Source organism: Perognathus longimembris, chromosome 3 (assembly GCF_023159225.1).
Source record: "Perognathus longimembris pacificus isolate PPM17 chromosome 3, ASM2315922v1, whole genome shotgun sequence".
Classification (NCBI taxonomy): Eukaryota; Metazoa; Chordata; class Mammalia; order Rodentia; family Heteromyidae; genus Perognathus; species Perognathus longimembris.
Genome location: NC_063163.1, coordinates 1,085,797 through 1,104,319, shown reverse-complemented (window position 1 = coordinate 1,104,319; position 18,523 = coordinate 1,085,797). Strand labels below are relative to the sequence as shown.

Here is an 18,523-nt window from a genome sequence, read left to right as displayed (position 1 = left end):
GCTTTAGTAAGGCAGTCCTCTCCTAAAGGATTGGGATCAGGCTGAGGTCTCCCAGGGGGCCGGGCTTCTGGTTCCTTCCATGCTGCCCGTTCATGTGCACACTTGCAGAAGGTGGTACTCAGCAGGTGCAGACCAGGCGACCAGGCCTGCGTGAAGTGGCTTTTCATGAGTCAGCACTCAGCATAGGGCCATGTCCTTTGCCTGTGTCCTTGACAACAGCTCTGTTTCAGTGGCTGGTCCTTGAAATGTTTGAATGGAGCCCGTTGAGATGGGAATTCCTGCTGTGAACAAAGCCAATCACTTGGGAGGTCAGTTCCCTGGTTTTGCAGCCCGTGGAGGCCCCTGAGCAGTGGCCCCACCGCTTCCCAGCCTCCCGAGGCCCACAGGCCCCGCTCACCAGGCCCCGAGGCCGGCCGGGAAGGGCACTTTTCCACCCGCTTCCCCCCCCCCCCCCCGCCGTGCATTCCTGCTGTTCTTGTTACTGAAACCCTGCCTCGTCAGTTAGTGGCAAGATTTTAGGTGTGATCTTGGGGTCTTATACGTGATAGGACTTGAGTTTCTTGAAATAATATCCTTACTGTAATTGCTAATATGAGTTATTGCATATGGATTTTGTTCAAAAATTAATCTTAAAGCTTCAGAATCACATAAACATATTTTTATAAAGTGTTCGGACTGTGCCTCTGTAGCATTTGCATAGCATAAACTAGAAGATAGTTTATTTTGTTTAAAAGCTGTCCGTCTGGAACATCCACATCTCGTACCGAGGTGCTGTCATGTACTCTCAGTCCGGCATGGACACAGCACACCCTGCCCCCCACGTCATCTGCCCTTGTGACCCAGGGTTGTGGGGTCAGTAGGAGGCGTGGCTGCAGGGTGTGGGTGACGGGGCTTCAGAGTCGACCGCCAGCCCTGGACTGTGCCCTACACACCTCACCCACATGGCTTCTGCTAATAGTTCCTGGGCGTTATATATAGTGTGTGCGTCTGTTGACTTCCTAGAAAATACATGATTTGGGGACACGTTTACAGATCTGGACTGTTTTGAGTCTCAGAGATGTCGGAAGTGACCGCAGCCTATGGCCCGCAGAGCCCACAAATGCCTGTTACAGGCTGTGATTGAGAGATCAGTGTGAGCTGGGGTCTAAGGAGACCGACCACTCAGGGAGAGTCCTCCCGTGGAGCACCCCACGGTACAACCCTGGCTCTGCGACCTCCCTGGTAGGCTGGAAATGGCTGTCCTTGTTGTGGCCCAGCTGTGAGTGTGCACAGGGGCTGTTTGCAAGGCCTTTGTCTCCGTCGTCAGTTTCTGCCCTGGGCTGGGCACCTCTGTGCTTCTGTGAGTCTCCCCCTCTGCTGTGGGCTGGGATATGCCTTGCTCACATGAGATCAGCTGGCTCTTGTAGAACCCAGCTGGGGAGGGAGCTTCCTTGCTGGGGAGGAGGTCCTGAGCGGCTCCCTCCGGAGGCAGAGCCTGTCCTCCCGTCCAGCGTGTGGCGCTGTGGAGCCCCAGCGGCCCTTTGCTGAAGGTGCTCTCCTCTGCCCCCAAGCCGCTCTTCCATGAAGTGGGAGGGAAGATCCGCCTGGAGAGAGGTACAGAGCAAGGCTCAGATCTGCTGTCTCCACCGCCGTCCGGGGCCGGCTGGCGGGGCCCTGCTCCGCGTGTGTCCTCCGTGGGTCAGAGCCTCGGAGACAGTGAGGGGTGAACATGGAATGACAGCTGGATGTGGAGAGGATCGTGATTTTGGTGCTCCATGTCTCAGACATGAAGCTTTCCCTAATGTGTCCAGCTGGCCGATCCCACCAGACCATATACCCTCGCCCAGCCCCTTCTCCGCAGCTCAGGGTAGAAAGTGCTTCTAATTAAGGGCCCCTTGGTGGCCCAGGGACCCGGAGAGGTGACTCCCCCGGCCCTGACCTCAGGGAGACGGCACGGTGAGGACCAGAGTCGCACATTAGGTTGCCTCGCCCGTCCGGTGGCCAGGTCTTGAGAGTGCAGCCTGCACGCTGGGTTTGGCGCTCTTCACAAGAGGAACCAAGCAGCCGCCCCACCTCTGCTGTAGGGACGCAGCTGTGATGCACCATCCTGGAAGTAGAGAAAGACCCCCGACCCCAGCCTCCAGAACTGTGAATGGCAAGTCCCTCTTGACCAGTCTCCTGGCCCTAGGTGTTCTGTTAGCACAGCAGGCATGAACTAAGAGTGCTCAACGAAGGGACTGCAGAAAAGAAGAGGCGGTCCTAGGTCGATCCGCACACTTGGTGGGCGTGGCTTCCAGCACATGGTGGCGCACACCCTTGCGGTGACACTGGGGCAGGCGTATGCCTAAGTAGCCCGCAGGAGAAACACGACTGTGCCCGCTGTGTGGTCGCCAGCTCACTGTGGATCCCGAGCCACAGCCCCGGGCCCTGCGAAGTGCTGTTCCTCCTGAAGGTCCCGACCTAAGATACCATGTCCGACTTGGAGCACTTGCATTCCTTGTGGTGCTTCCTGTGATGTGCATTGCTTAGTCTGTTTTTCGTAGTTGAACTGTTACCCTGATAGGAGATGGGTTATCCTGACCATGGGAAAACACTTAGGGAGTGCTGACCGTGGGTGGAGATGGAGGGTTCTGGGTTTTCCCAGGAGTCAGTCCCTGGCACTGACTGTTGTGGGTCACTTCCCCTGGGTCATCTGCCCTCAGGACCCAAAGGAGACGATTCTTGCTGTCAGTATGCTGGGATGGTGGACGGTGGCCCCCGGGCTTGAGAAAGCGGGCGGCGTGCCCACAGCGCGGGGCCTGGCTGCGGGACTGGGCTCTTGTGAGTCCTTAGCACTGCCTGTATGGCACGGAATCGGGAAGGAGAAGGTCCATCCTTTGTCTCTGTCGCTTGGAGTGAAAATTGGGTTTGTCCCGTGCCAGCCTTGACTTGGGTCGATGACCGCTTTGGGTTTCTCTTCTTATGCTTTCTCACTTCTGAGAGCACCTGGGCTGTTGGTCCTTGTGTTGTGTGTCCATGCTGGCAGCCGGGGCACTACAGAAGGTGCCCCCCAGGAGAGCCGCTTCCGGGGCCCTCTTCCTGCGGTGGGGACAGAAGCAGAGGGCAGCTGTGTGACTCGTCAGCTTCTCTGTGCCTGACATCTCCTCCCTCCGTGTCTCAGGTCCCCCGAGGCCCAGCAGAGAGTCGGAGGCTGTTTCCTGAGCCTTATGCCACAGATGAGAACCCTGTACCTCGCCTACTGTGCCAACCACCCGTCTGCCGTCAGCGTCCTCACAGAGCACAGGTTGGAGCGCGCTCTGCCGCCGGATTCCGCCTGATTCTAGTAATAGTGATACTAGTGAAGTTAGCATGGTTGAGATTTCACTTCAGAATTAATATTTGACAAGGTCTAGTAAAATTCGGAGACGCTAGTTGGAGTGTTTGTGAAAGAAAGGGCCCTTTCAGCGCTTCCCTCTGGCCTGGAGTTGGGTGGGAGAGTTGGAGTTGGGAAGCACGCGAGGCGAGCCTGCGCAGTCAATTCTCCTGGGTTCCAAAGCTGACAGCCAGCCCGGGTCCAGGAGACGTGGGCAGGCGCCCCTCCTCCAGTGAGTACAGAAAGGGGGAGATGCAGGCAGGTGCCCCCGTCCAGTGAGGCAGTGTGGAGAGCGCAGAAAGTGGGCGACGCGGGCACCGGGGTCCTGATAGTTGGCGTGGGGCCCAGCCTAGGCACGGCCACTCGGGCCCCGTGGCACCTGCAGGTGGCCATTGTGCATCAGCTGTCGTGTGGGAACAGTGTCCATGCGCTGGAGCCTGCACATGCTGTTCTTGTTGATCGCTGGGGGCGGGGACAACAGAAACGGGTATGGAGGACCCATGTGTTAGATGGGTGCAGGGCGGGTGGCCGTGGGCAGGAAGTGGTGGAAATGTAAAGCTTTCTGTCATTTCTGGTCCTGCCCTCAGCTGCCCCACCTGCTTGCCCTGTGTGCCGTGGTCCTGTGACATGCCACCGCACACAAGCCTGCGCATTTGGTCCCTTTCTGCCGCGATGCATGCCGCGCACTACGTCAGGAGCCCCTACGGTTCCCGCAGCCTGCAGGGCCTGCTCGGTCCCTGTGGTCTGCGAGCATCCTTTCCTCAAGCAGCTCCGCGTGCGTCGGGTCTCGGGCGGCACCTTTCCCTTTGGGAAAGGCTGGCGAACGGAGATGAGCGGTGGCGGCGGCTGGCCTCTTGTGGCCCCTGGCCCACGAGGGAGGAACCGCTCCTTCTCTGACATGCCGCTCCCACAAGGCAGGCCTGTGCGATGCCCGCACACGGTAGGCCCCTTTGGCCAGGGGACTCGCAGATGCGCTCCACGTCAGAGCAGGGACAGCTGCCTCTGGCAGGCTCCCTTTGGAGTTGGGCCACGTGCAGCCCGGGCTTGATGATGAAACCTAGGGCCTGTACCGTGTTACTTGCCTGCCGCGAGCCCTGGCTCTTGACTGGCAAAGCCAAGCCACGCTCCTCCGCCCCAACCCCACCTTTGTTTTTCCTGCTCTGCCGTTAGCGAGGACCTAGGGGAGTTCATGGAGACGAAGGGTGCCAGCAGCCCTGGAATCCTCGTGCTGACCACCGGCCTCAGCAAGCCCTTCATGCGCCTGGACAAGTACCCCACCCTGCTGAAGGAGCTGGAGAGACACATGGAGGTGCTGCGCCCCCACCCCCCGGGCCCCGGGCTGCGCGTGGCACCGTCAGAGCCGCGGGGGGAGGGGGCAGGGGGCATGGAGTTCAGTCAGAGCTTCACACGGCTTTGTTAACTCTGACGCGTAGTTCCTTACTCAGCTCTACAGGTAGAAAGGGTTATCGCTTCCCCGCCTCTCTGCCCATCAAAAGCTGGGAAGGACCCTCATTGCCAGGAGTGAGGTGGTGCAGTGACGGTGGTGAAAGCGTCACTGAAGTAATGGCAGTGTGGGTCACGGTGGTGAATCCTCTGGGTTTGAGAGGGCTGTTGAGCTCAGCTCTGCTGCTGTAGGGCCGAGCGAAGACTGGCTTTGTCCACGGGGCAGACGGTGCCGACCCCTGCTCCTGTCTGCTCCTCTCCAGATGGCCTTCCCCTCTCCCCAAGCCCACTGCTTCATGATTCCAGAGAGAGCAGCGGGGCGGGGAGGGAAGGCGGGAGGAAGGAAAGAAAGAGGGCCATTTTAAGAAAAATGTTTTCATTGTGAAAGCTAATAGTGGGTTCTTTTATCCAAAGGAGTATCATCCTGATAGACAAGATATTCAGAAATCTATGACTGCCTTCAAAAACCTTTCAGTAAGTGATGAGCGTATTATTCTCCCCTCAGGTGATTTTATGACAAATGCACATAGCAAATGAAAAACTTAGGTGGTAGAAAGTTACTTGTGACTTGAATTTGATGTTTACTCAGCTGAAATAAAAACAAGGTCTAGTAACAGTCTGTGGCTAAATTCTCCTCCTTTCATGTGCTGTGGGCCCCAGACAGCGGCTAGGCCGATGGTGTGAGATTGGAAAGGCACAGTGTAATTCATACCTAGTAAAGCCACGGTGCGCTCGCCTCCCTCCACGGGCCTCTGTGGTGCTCCAGGGAACGCACCTGCTGGGGCTCTCTTGTGCTGTCACACTGTTTGACCAACTGCGTTTTAAAGACTTTTACCTTATTTATAGCACAAGTGCCACGTACTGTTTTCTTTTTTCTTTGTTGGCAGACTGAAAGAGCTTTTCTGTTTGCTGTATAATTCTTCTTTGTAAAAGTTGGAAAATCAATTGTGTTTTTCTAGAATGTTGTCTGGAATATTATTTCCAGAGTAATTATTTTTCGAGAATTTGGTTTTTTTTACTCAGCTTCCTACTTTTAAGCAAAACTTGCCATTCCACGTAGTTAAGAAAATCATTAGATTATCTGTCTTACGAAGACACAAAATAATAAATAACTGTTTAAAGAAAAAAACCAATGTGACCAAAACTTAAGCCCTTGAAAGCTTTTGTCTGTGACCAGTGTCATCCTATGTCGTGCAGGCCCAGTGTCAAGAAGTACGAAAAAGGAAAGAGCTCGAGCTGCAGATTCTGACGGAAGCCATCCGGAACTGGGAGGGAGACGACATCAAGACTCTGGGCAATGTCGTGTACATGTCCCAGGTCATGATTCAGTGTGCGGGAAGCGAGGTACCACAGCGCCTGGGCCACAGCAGCCTGTCCGTCCCCTCTGTCTCTGTCTCTCGGTCTCTGCCAGTACTGGTGTTTGAACTCCGAGCTTCAAGTTTACTCAGCTGACTTGCTCACTTACTGTGGCGCTGTACCACTTGAGCCATGAATCTAGCCCGGCTCTTTAAGCGATGGAGTCTCCAGACTTGGCTGCAGTTCTGTAGATCTCTGCCTCCTCAGTTGGAGTAGAGCTGCGAACCCCAGTGCCCGTCCCGTCCTGCTTTTAAGGTCTTGAAGTACAGGATCTCCTGGTTTCCAGTCCTGGCTTAGATATTAGTTGTGGTTGGCGGTTCATACTTGACAGACAGAGGAAGGCTGAGCATAGGGCAGGAGGCTGAGAGCTGACGGGCTTGCTGAGTAGTTGAGCGCTGCTGGGAACAGTGTGGTGCATAGTAGAGTGCCTGTGGAGACAGGACTGGCGAGGGCCACACGTGCCGGCCCCAGCTCGGGGAGGGCTGGCCTGGCCCTGGGAACCTGCCCTTTCCCGTGGTAAGGCCCTGTACTTCCGCTGTGTCTTAAGTGCGTCTTACTCCCGGGAGGCCACATTTGCTGTGGGTTGGGTGAAGCAGGCGAATAAGCCTGATTCTTGTGGCAATGGACCAGTTGTGTTTTGTGATTGCGTCACTAAGCAGGTGTCTTGCTGACTGAACCAGCTTGCAGGAAACTCCCACCACATATTCTGTGCCTGCCTTGCGTGAAGCGTTAAGATGGATTCCTTGTCTGTACCTTGAGGCTTTGTAAATGATGACTTTCCTCAGGGACCCCAGAGCTCTCAAGGAACAGGGTGCTTCTGATTCCTACAATTTATCTTCAAAGACAAAGGCATTAGTCTGTGAAGATATCTGGAACGTTTCCCAAAGTGTTTGCTGCGGGACTCCTCTCTGCAGTGTGGCTGGGTTCTCCCCTACACGTGACGCACAGGTGTTGCACACACACACACACACACACACACACACACACACTCCCCCCACCACGGACCACGGGAAGCTGTCGGTCTGCAGGTGCTTCCTGGCCAGGTTCTCCCCTACACGTGACGCACAGGTGTTGCACACACACACACATACACACACACACACTCCCCCCACCACGGACCACGGGAAGCTGTCGGTCTGCAGGTGCTTCCTGGCCGAGGCTCAGGGCATTCCCAGCACGCCCCATCTCCCACAGGGCAGGGTGAGGCTGTGGTCAGGACTTCTCGCTTGCTCTTTGGTTTTACCATATTGGGATTGAACCTGGAGTCTTAGGAGATAGGCGCCGCGCCCCCCTCCTTGGGCCGCTTCCCCAGCCCTGTAGTGGCAGTTGGTGATGAACTCTCCCTAGCTTTGCCCCGGCTGGCCTAAGCCGCAGCCTGCCTGCTTTGCCTCTCGAGTAGGTGGCACGGTCGATGCTGTTGTTTTCCCAAGGCTCCCGGTGCCGTCTGGGTGGGAGCGCTTTCTGGCACCTGGCTAGCATCGCTTAGCAGTGCATAGAAAGGACTGGGGCCTCTCTGTCTCTGTGTCTCCCAGGGTCTTGGGAACATCTGTTTGCAGATGTGATCTCTTTAGCTCATCGTGTCTTTATATATATATGATTTTAATATGCAAGTCATGCTTGTATGCATTCCATGTAAACCAGGAAAATGAAGAGATAAATGAGAACAGTTTAGTTTGAAGAATCTGCCTGTTTCTCTGCCCCTCAGTACATTTTCTTTCTTTTTTTTTTCTTTTGCCAGTCCTTGGGCTTGAACTCAGAGCCTGAACTCTGTCTCTGAGAATCTCTGTACGCAAGGCTAGTGCTCTACCACTTGAGCCACAGCACCACTTCCGTCTTTTTCTGTGTATGTGGTACTGAGGAATGGAACCCAGGGCTTCCTGCATGCTAGGCAAGCTCTCTACCACTAGGCCATATTCCCAGCCTAGAATACAGAATTGATCACAGCTATTTCCATTTCACTTAGTCTGTACAATTTGGTAGAAATACCAACAGGAAATAATAGTATTTGACAGGTTATAATATAGCATTAGCAAGTAATTGTTTTATTGGCTTAAATAAGTTAGACAGGGGATGAGAGACTTCCTTGTTCTCCACACATTTAAACTGTGCTCATTGGCCTCTTCCCCATGAAAATCGAATCCCCAGTAGGTTTCCTTGTTTCATTTTCACTGTTAGAAATCTGTCTTGACAGTCTTCAACCTCTTTTATCCAATAAGTATGTTTTAAAAAATTACTTGCATTTTTTTTTTAAGGAAAAGAATGAGAGATACCTTCTGCTCTTCCCAAACCTTTTACTAATGTTGTCTGCCAGCCCCAGGATGAGTGGTTTCATCTATCAGGTAAAATGCAGTTGAGTTTATGTGTTGTTGTTTGGGGGATATGGGAGTCATTTTGACACTGGTTTTGAACCTTTGTGTTATGTTACACACATCTGTGTATGGCCAGTGACACTTTGGGCATTTGCTGTTTTTAGTCAATACTGTTTAGAATACTACTGTACTGGACTAGACAGTACTGCTGCTTAAACCTTGTCGGTACCTAATTGCTTTGAGTGGGGCAGCATTTTGTTCCTTTGTATGTATGGGACACGTTAATGCTTGTGAGGAAGGAAGTATTCATTTGTGGAGCCACATTGTGAAGACACGGTGCTTGGTGCATGTCAGTCTGCCCCAGACCGTGCCACCTCATGCAGAACAGGTTGGGTTGAGCAGGGCACAGTGAGTAACCTTGCGGTGTCACTCCTTCTGCGGGCTTCCTCCAGGAATCCTGCAAGGAGTGGGTGGTTACTGGCTCTGGAGCGGGGGCCAGCAGAGTCTTCCCTGTGCACGCTGTAGGGTGTGGGGAGGTGGAGAGGCGGGACGCAGTCTGCCCTCTGCCCTCTGCTGTAGGAGGTTGGTAGCCTCTCTGCCTCAACCTCCCAAGTGTTGAGAACCACGCTGTACATTGCCACATGCCCTGTTGGGGCAGACTGCTCATGCCTCATTGTGAAGTGCTGCTGTTGGCGTGCTGATGGAGCTTTCTATAACAACTTAGCCTCAAACACCTGGACTTCTCTAAAGTCGGCCCAATTGGCCATGGCTGTGGGACACGCCACTTCTTGTTGACAAAGGACCCGGTTTTCACCGCCTTGTGGGATCTCAGAGCTGACATTTCAGGCCCAGGTCCAGATCCTGCTGTGGGCAGTGTGGAGGCCGCCTTAGCACAGACACTTGGCGTCCTGTCCTTGGATTGCTCAGCGGAGGCTCCTTGTTCCTACCCCTTGAGCCTCACCTCCAGACCAGCTTCCCACTGGCTCTGCTTCCAAATCAGAGCCCTTCCCAAGGCTTCATTTGAAACAGCTGTTGTACTCTGATTTTATCATAGGGTCATGTGTTTATTTATGTCTTACGTTTGTGTCTAGTGAAATCAACAGATGAGAGTTTTGTTCAGGTTTTTACTTTACCTTCTGGTGTCTTCACTGTGGTATTATGTCTTATTTAAGGTAGTTTTAAATGTTACACATGGACTGTTATACGCAAAGAGCACACTGCACAATTAGTAACGGTAGCACCTTCTTTACTAGAAAGGCAATGATTGTGTTCTTTTGGGGGGGTGTCAATTTTTAGGGAAAGCTACCAACGACAGGAATGACAATCACAAAGCTTGAGGACAGCGAAAACCATAGGAACGCGTTTGAGATATCAGGTGATGGGTGCCCGCTGGCGTGAGTCTGCCGCTGCCCTCGTGTGCAGATCCTTGTTCACTTACCTCCGGGATGGGTGTGTGTGTGTGTGTCTGTGTGTCTGTGTTCACTGTTGTTTTCCGTCTTAGGGAGCATGATCGAGCGGATACTGGTGTCTTGCAACAACCAGCAGGACCTCCACGAATGGGTGGACCACCTGCAGAAGCAGACGAAGGTCACCGCCATGGGCAACCCCACCATCAAGCCCCACTCGGTGCCGTCCCATACCGTAAGGGCCGCGGGCGTCTCTGCTGCATGAGGGGGCCCATGGGGAGGCGCTGGCTGGGGTGTTTGCTGGGGTGTTTGTTGTGAGGCCTGCTCCCGCCCGCCGTGGGCCTGCGGAGGCCTCTGCCGCCTATGCTCGTCAAGGCCCTGCCCAGAGCCGCCCCCAAAGACCACCCGGCTCCTGCCAGTCCCCGAGAGCCACCCCCAGAGGCTCTCCTCTGAAAAATTCAACTGCATTCATTATGGCTTAGTTTAGTTTTTTTTTTTGTAATATTGATGACACCAGATTTGTGTTAAAGACAAATCGAATTTTTAGTTCATTAATTTGATTTTAAGAAATGTATCATTTTTCAATTAATAAAAAGCCCAGCAGCTTTTTAATTTTAATTTTTTTTTCCTGCCAGTCCTGGGCCTTGAACTCAGGGCCTGAGCACTGTCCCTGGCTTCCTTTTGCTCAAGGCTAGCACTCTGCCACTTGAGCCACAGCACCACTTCCGGCTTTTTCTGTGTATGTGGTGCTGAGGAATCGAACCCAGGGCTTCGTGCATGCTAGGCAAGCACTCTCCTGCTAAGCCACCTACTCAGCCCTTAATTTTTTCTTTTAAGAAACATGAAATTCAAATAGATCATCACCATAGTCCAGACCTCCCCGTTCAGCTGTTTGTGATTAAGAAATTGATGCTGCACTATTTCAGCATTATCATCTTTAGTGAAAATTGAGGAAGACTTTGAAAAAACAAAGCATGATTTCATTGGCATTTTGCCTTTGGATTTTCCTCACATCTTCATTAGTGTCTGCTTTTGAGGCGTCCCTCCCTTTCCTGTCTAAATCTGAAGCTGAAGCTGGGAGATTGCTGCACCGCCACATTTGGTCCAGTTTCCCGGTGTTGCGCGCTCTCAGCAGGAGGCGGCCAGAACGCATGCTAGCCGACACGAATGGCTGTGCTCTGGACACTTGTCCTTGTGTAAATCCCCTGTAGACAGTTTGTTTTTGTGAAACCCAGCTTACCAGGGGCAGTAGCTGCGTGTGCAGAGTGGCTGCAGGGCTGTGCAAATGTGTTTGCATCCAGCTGAGTTTCCTTTTGAGCAGACTTTGCTGTGTACTTGGTCGGTCCGGCAACGGTGGCTGGGCTGGCACCTCCCGCAGGGGTGGGGCGGGGCGGGGCGGGGCGGGTGCTGACCTCAGGCCCCACACCACCAGCGCTCTGCATTCTCTCGGGAGCATCTCTGGGATTCTGTCTGTTCTTTTTGGCTTCCAACTGGGGTATTTCAGTTCACCCATCAGTCAGACGCTCATGTTTGACACCACCTTCTCCGCCTGTAAGTTCCTTCGTTTGACAAATCCTGTCTTTTGGTAGTTAATAGCTGTTAACCCACCGACCCAGGAGCTCACAGCCGATGGCCGTGGGGTTTGGCCTTGCTTCCCGTGTCTACCACACCTTTAAGATGACGGCCCCACCCAGCTGTGGGCTCCTCAAGCCCTTCTGCCTGCCCTACTGGGCACTTGGGGGCCAGTGGCTCATTTTGAGTGTTTGCTACTTCACGTAAGGTCTTGTTTTTCCATTAGCATTGTGATGAAATGTTTTGAGGACTTACAGGAATACACACCTCTGATAAATTAGCTTTTGAACAATGTGTTTTTATCTGAATGGAGAGAGTATTTTGCTTATTTCAAAGACACAGCTTTGATGATGGGGCAGAGGGTTCTTTGCTGTCTCTCGCCCCTTTACATATGAAGGCCACCATTAGAAATGCACCTGGCTGCTGAGTTCCCCTCCAGAGGGCCCGGGCGAGGCTCGGCCCGGAGAGCCCAGGCGGTAGATGTGCGGCTGGGAGGGCCGTCCACGAAGGCCCGCTCTCCTGTGGGATTCTGACGCTTGCGCTCCGTGGTGAGCCTTTTCCCGGTGTTCCTGCCTGGCAGATGTGGCCCATAGGGAATTGGCCTGGGGCCCCAGCACACACCGGCTCGCCTCAGCCCAGAGCCAGCCGTGGCCTAGCGTGGAGGGCAGCCCGTGCCCACGCGAAGCCCTCTGCCGGCAAAGCCACCGCGTGCGACGGGGTCCCCGCGCGGCGACCGTGCCAGTCTCATGCCGTCTCTGCTTTTCTCGCCCTCTGTGCCGGCAGCTCCCCTCCCACCCCATCCCTCCATCCAGCAAACACGCAGACAGTAAGCCCGGGGCGCTGGCGCCCGCCTACCACACGCTCCCCCACCCCTCCCACCACGGCACCCCGCACACCACCATCAGTTGGGGACCCCTGGAGCCTCCGAAGACCCCCAAGCCGTGGAGCCTGAGCTGCCTGCGGCCCGCACCGCCCCTCCGGCCCTCGGCTGCTCTCTGCTACAAGGAGGTGAGGCCCCTCAGCCACGCAAGCAGCCCTGGCTGCGCGCAGGAGTCTGGGTCTGTGGATGGGTCGTCTCGTGCGTCCGGTGGGTCCGGAGGCGAAGTCTGGTGTTCGTCTGTGCCTTCTTCGGAACCGTGGGCAGGCCCTACCTTCAGTCTTGGTGGTGGTTTCCTTCTGATGATGCCAGGGCTCGAGGGCCCGGACCCCCATGGGACCGACGTGGGGCACGTGTGCAGCCTCCAGGCCCGCCTGTGCGTGCCGCGGCCCCCCGTGCCCGTGGGAGGCCGTGATCACTGGCGGCGAGGGCCTTGCCTGGCCGGTGCTTGGGGTTTGTCTGAGATGAGGATGGGGATGAGGAGCGCGTACGCCAGCGTAGGGAGGGTAGTCAAGTCCGTAGGGCAACTCCCTTCCCGCCCCTCTCGAGCCCTGCGCCTGGCTCGCTCTGCACGCTGGGTTCCGTTGCCGGGCAGCTCCTGGGCCTCCGCCGGGTTCCCACCCACCACTGCAGTGAGTGTGAGCCGTATGGTGAGAGTGTGACGTGCGTGCAAGTTCTCATGCACACTGCTGTGAGTGTGAGCAAGTGCAGGAGTGTGAGAGTGCTGGTGCACTGCCGGTGGGGCCCTGGGCGGCCTTCCCCCCCCCCCCCCCGCCCCCCGGCCGCTTCCGCCCTTGGTGGATTTGTTTCTAGCCGGCACAGTCGCGTGCCGGGGTTGTTAATGTGGGGGGGGGGGCTTTGTCGTGTGGTTCAGCGCTTGTGCTATGAAGAAGGGAGGGGTTGCAAGCAAGAGTCGGAGATGCCCTTCATTGCTGGGGTAAAACTGTCAGGCCAAGAAGGAGGGTCTGCGGTGGGCACAGGCTGGCTGCAGCCAGGTGGGAGCAGGGCCCGGGACCGGAAGCTCCGGGGCCAGGTGGCGTCGCGGGAGCAGAGCGTGAGCGCAGGGCTCTCCGGGCGGGCGCAGGGCGGGGGCACGGCGAGCCCGCCTCTTGCTCTCAGTGTAGAGTTGAAATGGGCGGGCGGCGGCAGTGCGTGAGGAACGGGTGCTGAGATGGCGGGCACCCCCTCCTCCCCCGGCACGAGAGTGAACTGGGGCGCCGGGCAGCCTCACCCCAGTCCAGAGCCTGCAGCGCCTCGCCTCACACAGTGGTTCCGGTTCCACGGGTCAGGGCACGAGTGCAGTGGGCCTTGACCAGCGTCCGGCCCCCCCCCCCCCCCGGCTCTCCACGGCTGTCCCCACCGCTCAAGCTGTGTCGTCCACTCCTTAATGAGGGCACGTAAATGCGCACCCTCCCGCCCGCCCTCCGTTCCCGCGGCCCCCTCCCCATTCACACACTTTCTTAAAGGCACTTTGACTAACGTCTTGCAAAATAGCCGCGGCTTTCCGTCCTTTCCTCGTCCCCGTGGGAGGGGCGCGTGACGCCCGGCCCTTCTCCCACCAGCCGCAGCACACGTGCTGGGTGGGGGCCACCGTGGGGCATTAATACGGGGCTTCGGGGGATGCGCGTGGCCGGCCGCACGAAGCCCTGCCGGGCTGTGGACGAGTGCGGGGCGGCCGGGTGAGTGAGGCGGGCATCGCCTCCGGTGGCACCGCCCTGCCGGCAGCCCCCCCCCCAACCAGGGGAGCCCCGTGGCAGCTCTGCCCCCTCTGTCTCCTCAGGACCTCAGTAAGAGCCCCAAGACCATGAAGAAGCTGCTGCCCAAGCGCAAGCCGGAGCGGAAGCCCTCGGATGAGGAGTTCGCCCTGCGCAAGAGTGAGTACCGAGGGGACCCCGGCTTCCGGCGCCCCGCCCCTCACCGGAGAGCAGCCCTGGGCTCTGGGGGGCGGGGTGGCCGTTCCGGAGGCCCCCGGATGGCCTGTAAGCTCCTCTCGGGGGGCCCGCGGCCCGCTGTCAGCCCATGCCGTAGGCCGTGGAGGGTTCCACCTCCCATGGGTGCTGGGGTGACCGCCCCCCGTCGCCTGTGAGGAAGGGCTGTGAGCCGGTGGGCGTCCAGGCTGCAGGGAAGCGCTCACTGGGACGGGGGTCTGCCCAGGGCTGAGTGACCCGTCTAAGGGTACGGGTGCTGCCTCCTGCTGGCCTGACCCCTCCCTGCAGACGGGGCCGCCAGCCAGCTGGGGACTCACGGTGACGGGGTGGGGGGAGCAGTCAGACAGGCCTGACGCTTGAGGGGCTCCTTTCAGACGGCCCATAGGGGAGGGCATGATAGACGGGGGGGGGGGGGGCAGTTCTCAGGTCAGCACCCGCCTAGCCTGGGCTTCAGGCTGCGGCGCCCCCCCCCCCACGCCTCCCTCCACGGTGTCCGCGTCCCCTCTGTGGGCACAGAGGCCTCTGGCTGGCCTTCTCGGGGTGAGCGGGTCTGTGGCGGCTGCCCCCGTCTGTACGGGGTGACGGGTGGGTGGCCGGTGTGAGGGGCGCTGCGGAGCGAGGCGAGCGCCTTGTCCTCGGGGCTCCCGTCCGCTGCGTGCCGGCCAGTGCTCCGTGGGCCCCGGGGTGCGGCCGTGCGGCGACAGCCCCGAGCTCGGCTTCCACAGACGCCGGACAGGGCCGGTGGGCACCGGAGCAGCTGTGGTGCCCCTGGAGCTCGGGCAGGGGCGCGCTGTGGAGACAGCCCAGCTCCTCCGCATACGCGCGCCCCGCCGCCGGGGCACACGGAGCCCGCCTGCAGCGAGGCCGGCCGTGGCGGGGGGGTGAAACAGCGGGGTGCCTGCCCCGCTGCCCCGCACCCCTAGTAGGTGGGTCAGGAGGACTGTGGGTAAGGTGTCAGTGTCCCCACCTAGCCCTGCAGGGTGCTGTGTGCGTGTGCGACACGGGAGCGGACCTTGCGTGCCCCGCCTGCCGTGCAGCGCGGTGCTGCATTCTTGGTCCACGTGGGGGCCCACCTGGTGCCCGTTGAGGGCTCCGCAGCCCTTGTCCCCTAAAGCTTTTGCACTGAGCCGCACGGAGCTGCGTGGGTGCCGCTCCTCCGGGCCACGGCAGAGGTGCTGTCCTCAGGTGGCCGTCGTCTGCCCCTAGGGAGCAGGCGGCACCGGTGAGGTCGTGTCGTGGGAAGCCAGCAGCACACTTGCTGCCTTTACACCCCTCCCTGGTCTTCCGCCTCTGGCCCGGGCACTTGGTCGTGGCAGCCGGAGCGCCCTGTGGGAAGCCCTGTGGAGGGTGGTGGCAGCCGGAGCGCCCTGTGGGAAGCCCTGTGGAGGGTCGTGGCAGCCGGAGCGCCCTGTGGGAGGGAAGCCCTGTGGAGGGTGGTGGCAGCCGGAGCGCCCTGTGGGAGGGAAGCCCTGTGGAGGGTGGTGGAGCCGGAGCGCCCTGTGGGAGGGAAGCCCTGTGGAGGGTGGTGGAGCCGGAGCGCCCTGTGGGAGGGAAGCCCTGTGGAGGGTGGTGGCAGCCGGAGCGCCCTGTGGGAAGCCCTGTGGAGGGTGGTGGCAGCCGGAGCGCCCTGTGGGAGGGAAGCCCTGTGGAGGGTGGTGGCAGCCGGAGCGCCCTGTGGGAGGGAAGCCCTGTGGAGGGTGGTGGCAGCCGGAGCGCCCTGTGGGAAGCCCTGTGGAGGGTGGTGGCAGCCGGAGCGCCCTGTGGGAAGCCCTGTGGAGGGTGGTGGAGCCGGAGCGCCCTGTGGGAGGGAAGCCCTGTGGAGGGTGGTGGCAGCCGGAGCGCCCTGTGGGAAGCCCTGTGGAGGGTGGTGGCAGCCGGAGCGCCCTGTGGGAGGGAAGCCCTGTGGAGGGTGGTGGCAGCCGGAGCGCCCTGTGGGAGGGAAGCCCTGTGGAGGGTGGTGGCAGCCAGAGCGCCCTGTGGGAGGGAAGCCCTGTGGAGGGTGGTGGCAGCCGGAGCGCCCTGTGGGAGGGAAGCCCTGTGGAGGGTGGTGGCAGCCGGAGCGCCCTGTGGGAGGGAAGCCCTGTGGAGGGTGGTGGCAGCCGGAGCGCCCTGTGGGAGGGAAGCCCTGTGGAGGGTGGTGGCAGCCGGAGCGCCCTGTGGGAGGGAAGCCCTGTGGAGGGTGGTGGCAGCCGGAGCGCCCTGTGGGAGGGAAGCCCTGTGGAGGGTGGTGGCAGCCGGAGCGCCCTGTGGGAGGGAAGCCCTGTGGAGGGTGGTGGCAGCCGGAGCGCCCTGTGGGAGGGAAGCCCTGTGGAGGGTGGTGGAGCCGGAGCGCCCTGTGGGAGGGAAGCCCTGTGGAGGGTGGTGGCAGCCGGAGCGCCCTGTGGGAAGCCCTGTGGAGGGTGGTGGCAGCCGGAGCGCCCTGTGGGAAGCCCTGTGGAGGGTGGTGGCCGCCGGAGCGCCCTGTGGGAGGGAAGCCCTGTGGAGGGTGGTGGCAGCCGGAGCGCCCTGTGGGAAGCCCTGTGGAGGGTGGTGGCAGCCGGAGCGCCCTGTGGGAGGGAAGCCCTGTGGAGGGTGGTGGCAGCCGGAGCGCCCTGTGGGAGGGAAGCCCTGTGGAGGGTGGTGGCAGCCGGAGCGCCCTGTGGGAGGGAAGCCCTGTGGAGGGTGGTGGCAGCCGGAGCGCCCTGTGGGAACCTCTCTGGGCCCGCTGTGGTCTGGCTGGCGGGCCCGGCGGGCCTCCTTGCTCCTGTCTGAGGCGAGTGTTCAGTGGCCCCTGCGGTGAGATTTTAGGCCGACCAGTAGATCTAACTTTCGGCAACGCAGACTGTTCTCTGATGGTGACTCCTCGGCTTTCTTTACGGGTTTTACCCCGAAGTTCGGTTGAGGCTTAATTATACAGCTGTGAAGAACTTTATCCTCTCTCATTTTTTTTAAAGGGTGGTTAAGCTTTATAAAACACATATCCAAATTGTTTCCTAGCGAAGGAAGACACAAAAAGAGGAAAGCATAGCAAGTGAGTAGCTTGCCTGGATGGTCTTAGCCTGCGGGTGAGGCGAGGGCCCTGCGTGGTCTCGCCGTGGACCCGGTGGCTCGCCGTCTGGGGAGGCTCTGGCTGGGGCTTCCTGAGCGCTGTAGTGGGGGTTCCGGGCGCGTCAGAGGCAGTGCCTTGTGGCAGTCGGTATGTCTAGCAGGACGCTTGACTATTTCCTATTTTTTCCAGCAAGAGTATCGATATCTTGTCACTGCTGTTGCTGTCCCTTTGTCAAGTACTTACTCTCATCTCTTGCCCTGTTTTTGGCTTGTGGGTCACAGATGTTTTTTCGTATGGATTAGTATACGACAAGGCTACTGGTTCTTTGCCAGAAACGTTACAAATCAACGATATTTTCAGAATACTCAAATCTTGAATGTACTATCTACTTGGGAAATTTTAGAGACCAGTTCTCCGACAAGGCGGGCAGGTTGTACTGCGGTGTCGCTCCGGACTGCCCTGCCCGGTGTCTGGCCCTCCGCTGGCGTGGCTCGGGCCCGGGGGCTGGCTGGTGATAGGCGACCATCTCTCCACAGGCACGGCTGCCCTGGAAGAAGACGCTCAGATTCTGAAAGTCATCGAAGCCTACTGCACAAGCGCCAAAACGCGGCAGACGCTGAATTCCAGTAAGTGTCGTGTGACCTCAGGGTCCCAGGCGGCTGTTGTTCATTCACTGCTGAGGGGGGGCGGGGTTAAGTCTGGAGCACAGGAAGCTGCAAGCTGGGGACCCCAGGCCTCCACTGCCCCCCTTGCAGCCACGTGACTCTCCAGGTAGCACGGCCTCGAGCTTAGGAAGAGGGGCACGCTGGAGCCCAGGCTCGTCATGGGAGCTACTTACAAGCCAAGGGGCAGTGCTGAGACTGGTGGTGGTTGTGCTAAGCCTAGCGGAGGGCCCCGCCCTGCCCCGCCCCGCCCTGCCCCTTGACGCCTGGCGCTGGCTAGGACTGCCTGCCTCGGTCCTCCTCATCAGTTTAGAGAACTGGGCATGGCTGACTCGGGTGTGGTTTCGGTGATCTGGCCCCTCCCCTGACGGGAGGCCGACCCTGCCTCAGCCCGACAAGGCAAAAAGCAAGTGGGGACTCATGGCTTCAGCTTTGGCTAAAGGTGACCGCAGAGAGGGTGGTAATTGGTAGGGAAGTTCCACACTATTTCTAGTATTTTTCCAGCACTGCACCATGTTCTGCCTACAACATTAACTTCTCAGGTCCTTACTCTCTCTGGGGACAGCACCCATTTGTGGTAGCTAGTCAGCACGAGGAAGGGGCAAGGCCTG

General features: G+C 58.4%; 1 protein-coding gene across 7 annotated transcripts in view; it reads left to right on the top strand.

Annotated features, from left to right (window-relative positions):
- The window catches only part of Arhgef7 (Rho guanine nucleotide exchange factor 7), a 98,213-nt gene that overhangs the window by 70,676 nt on the left and 9,014 nt on the right, over window positions 1–18,523 (top strand). For 6 of the 7 annotated variants that reach the window (XM_048341073.1, XM_048341080.1, XM_048341079.1 and 3 more), the window contains 10 exons: window positions 3,140–3,262; window positions 4,502–4,640; window positions 5,189–5,248; window positions 5,972–6,118; window positions 8,383–8,469; window positions 9,736–9,814; window positions 9,941–10,080; window positions 12,201–12,425; window positions 14,075–14,168; window positions 17,787–17,876. In XM_048341073.1, coding sequence (XP_048197030.1) covers window positions 3,140–3,262; window positions 4,502–4,640; window positions 5,189–5,248; window positions 5,972–6,118; window positions 8,383–8,469; window positions 9,736–9,814; window positions 9,941–10,080; window positions 12,201–12,425; window positions 14,075–14,168; window positions 17,787–17,876 — 1,184 coding nt within the window. The remainder of the gene's footprint in view (window positions 1–3,139; window positions 3,263–4,501; window positions 4,641–5,188; window positions 5,249–5,971; window positions 6,119–8,382; window positions 8,470–9,735; window positions 9,815–9,940; window positions 10,081–12,200; window positions 12,426–14,074; window positions 14,169–17,786; window positions 17,877–18,523) is intronic. The other variant, XM_048341074.1, reaches the window with a different exon arrangement.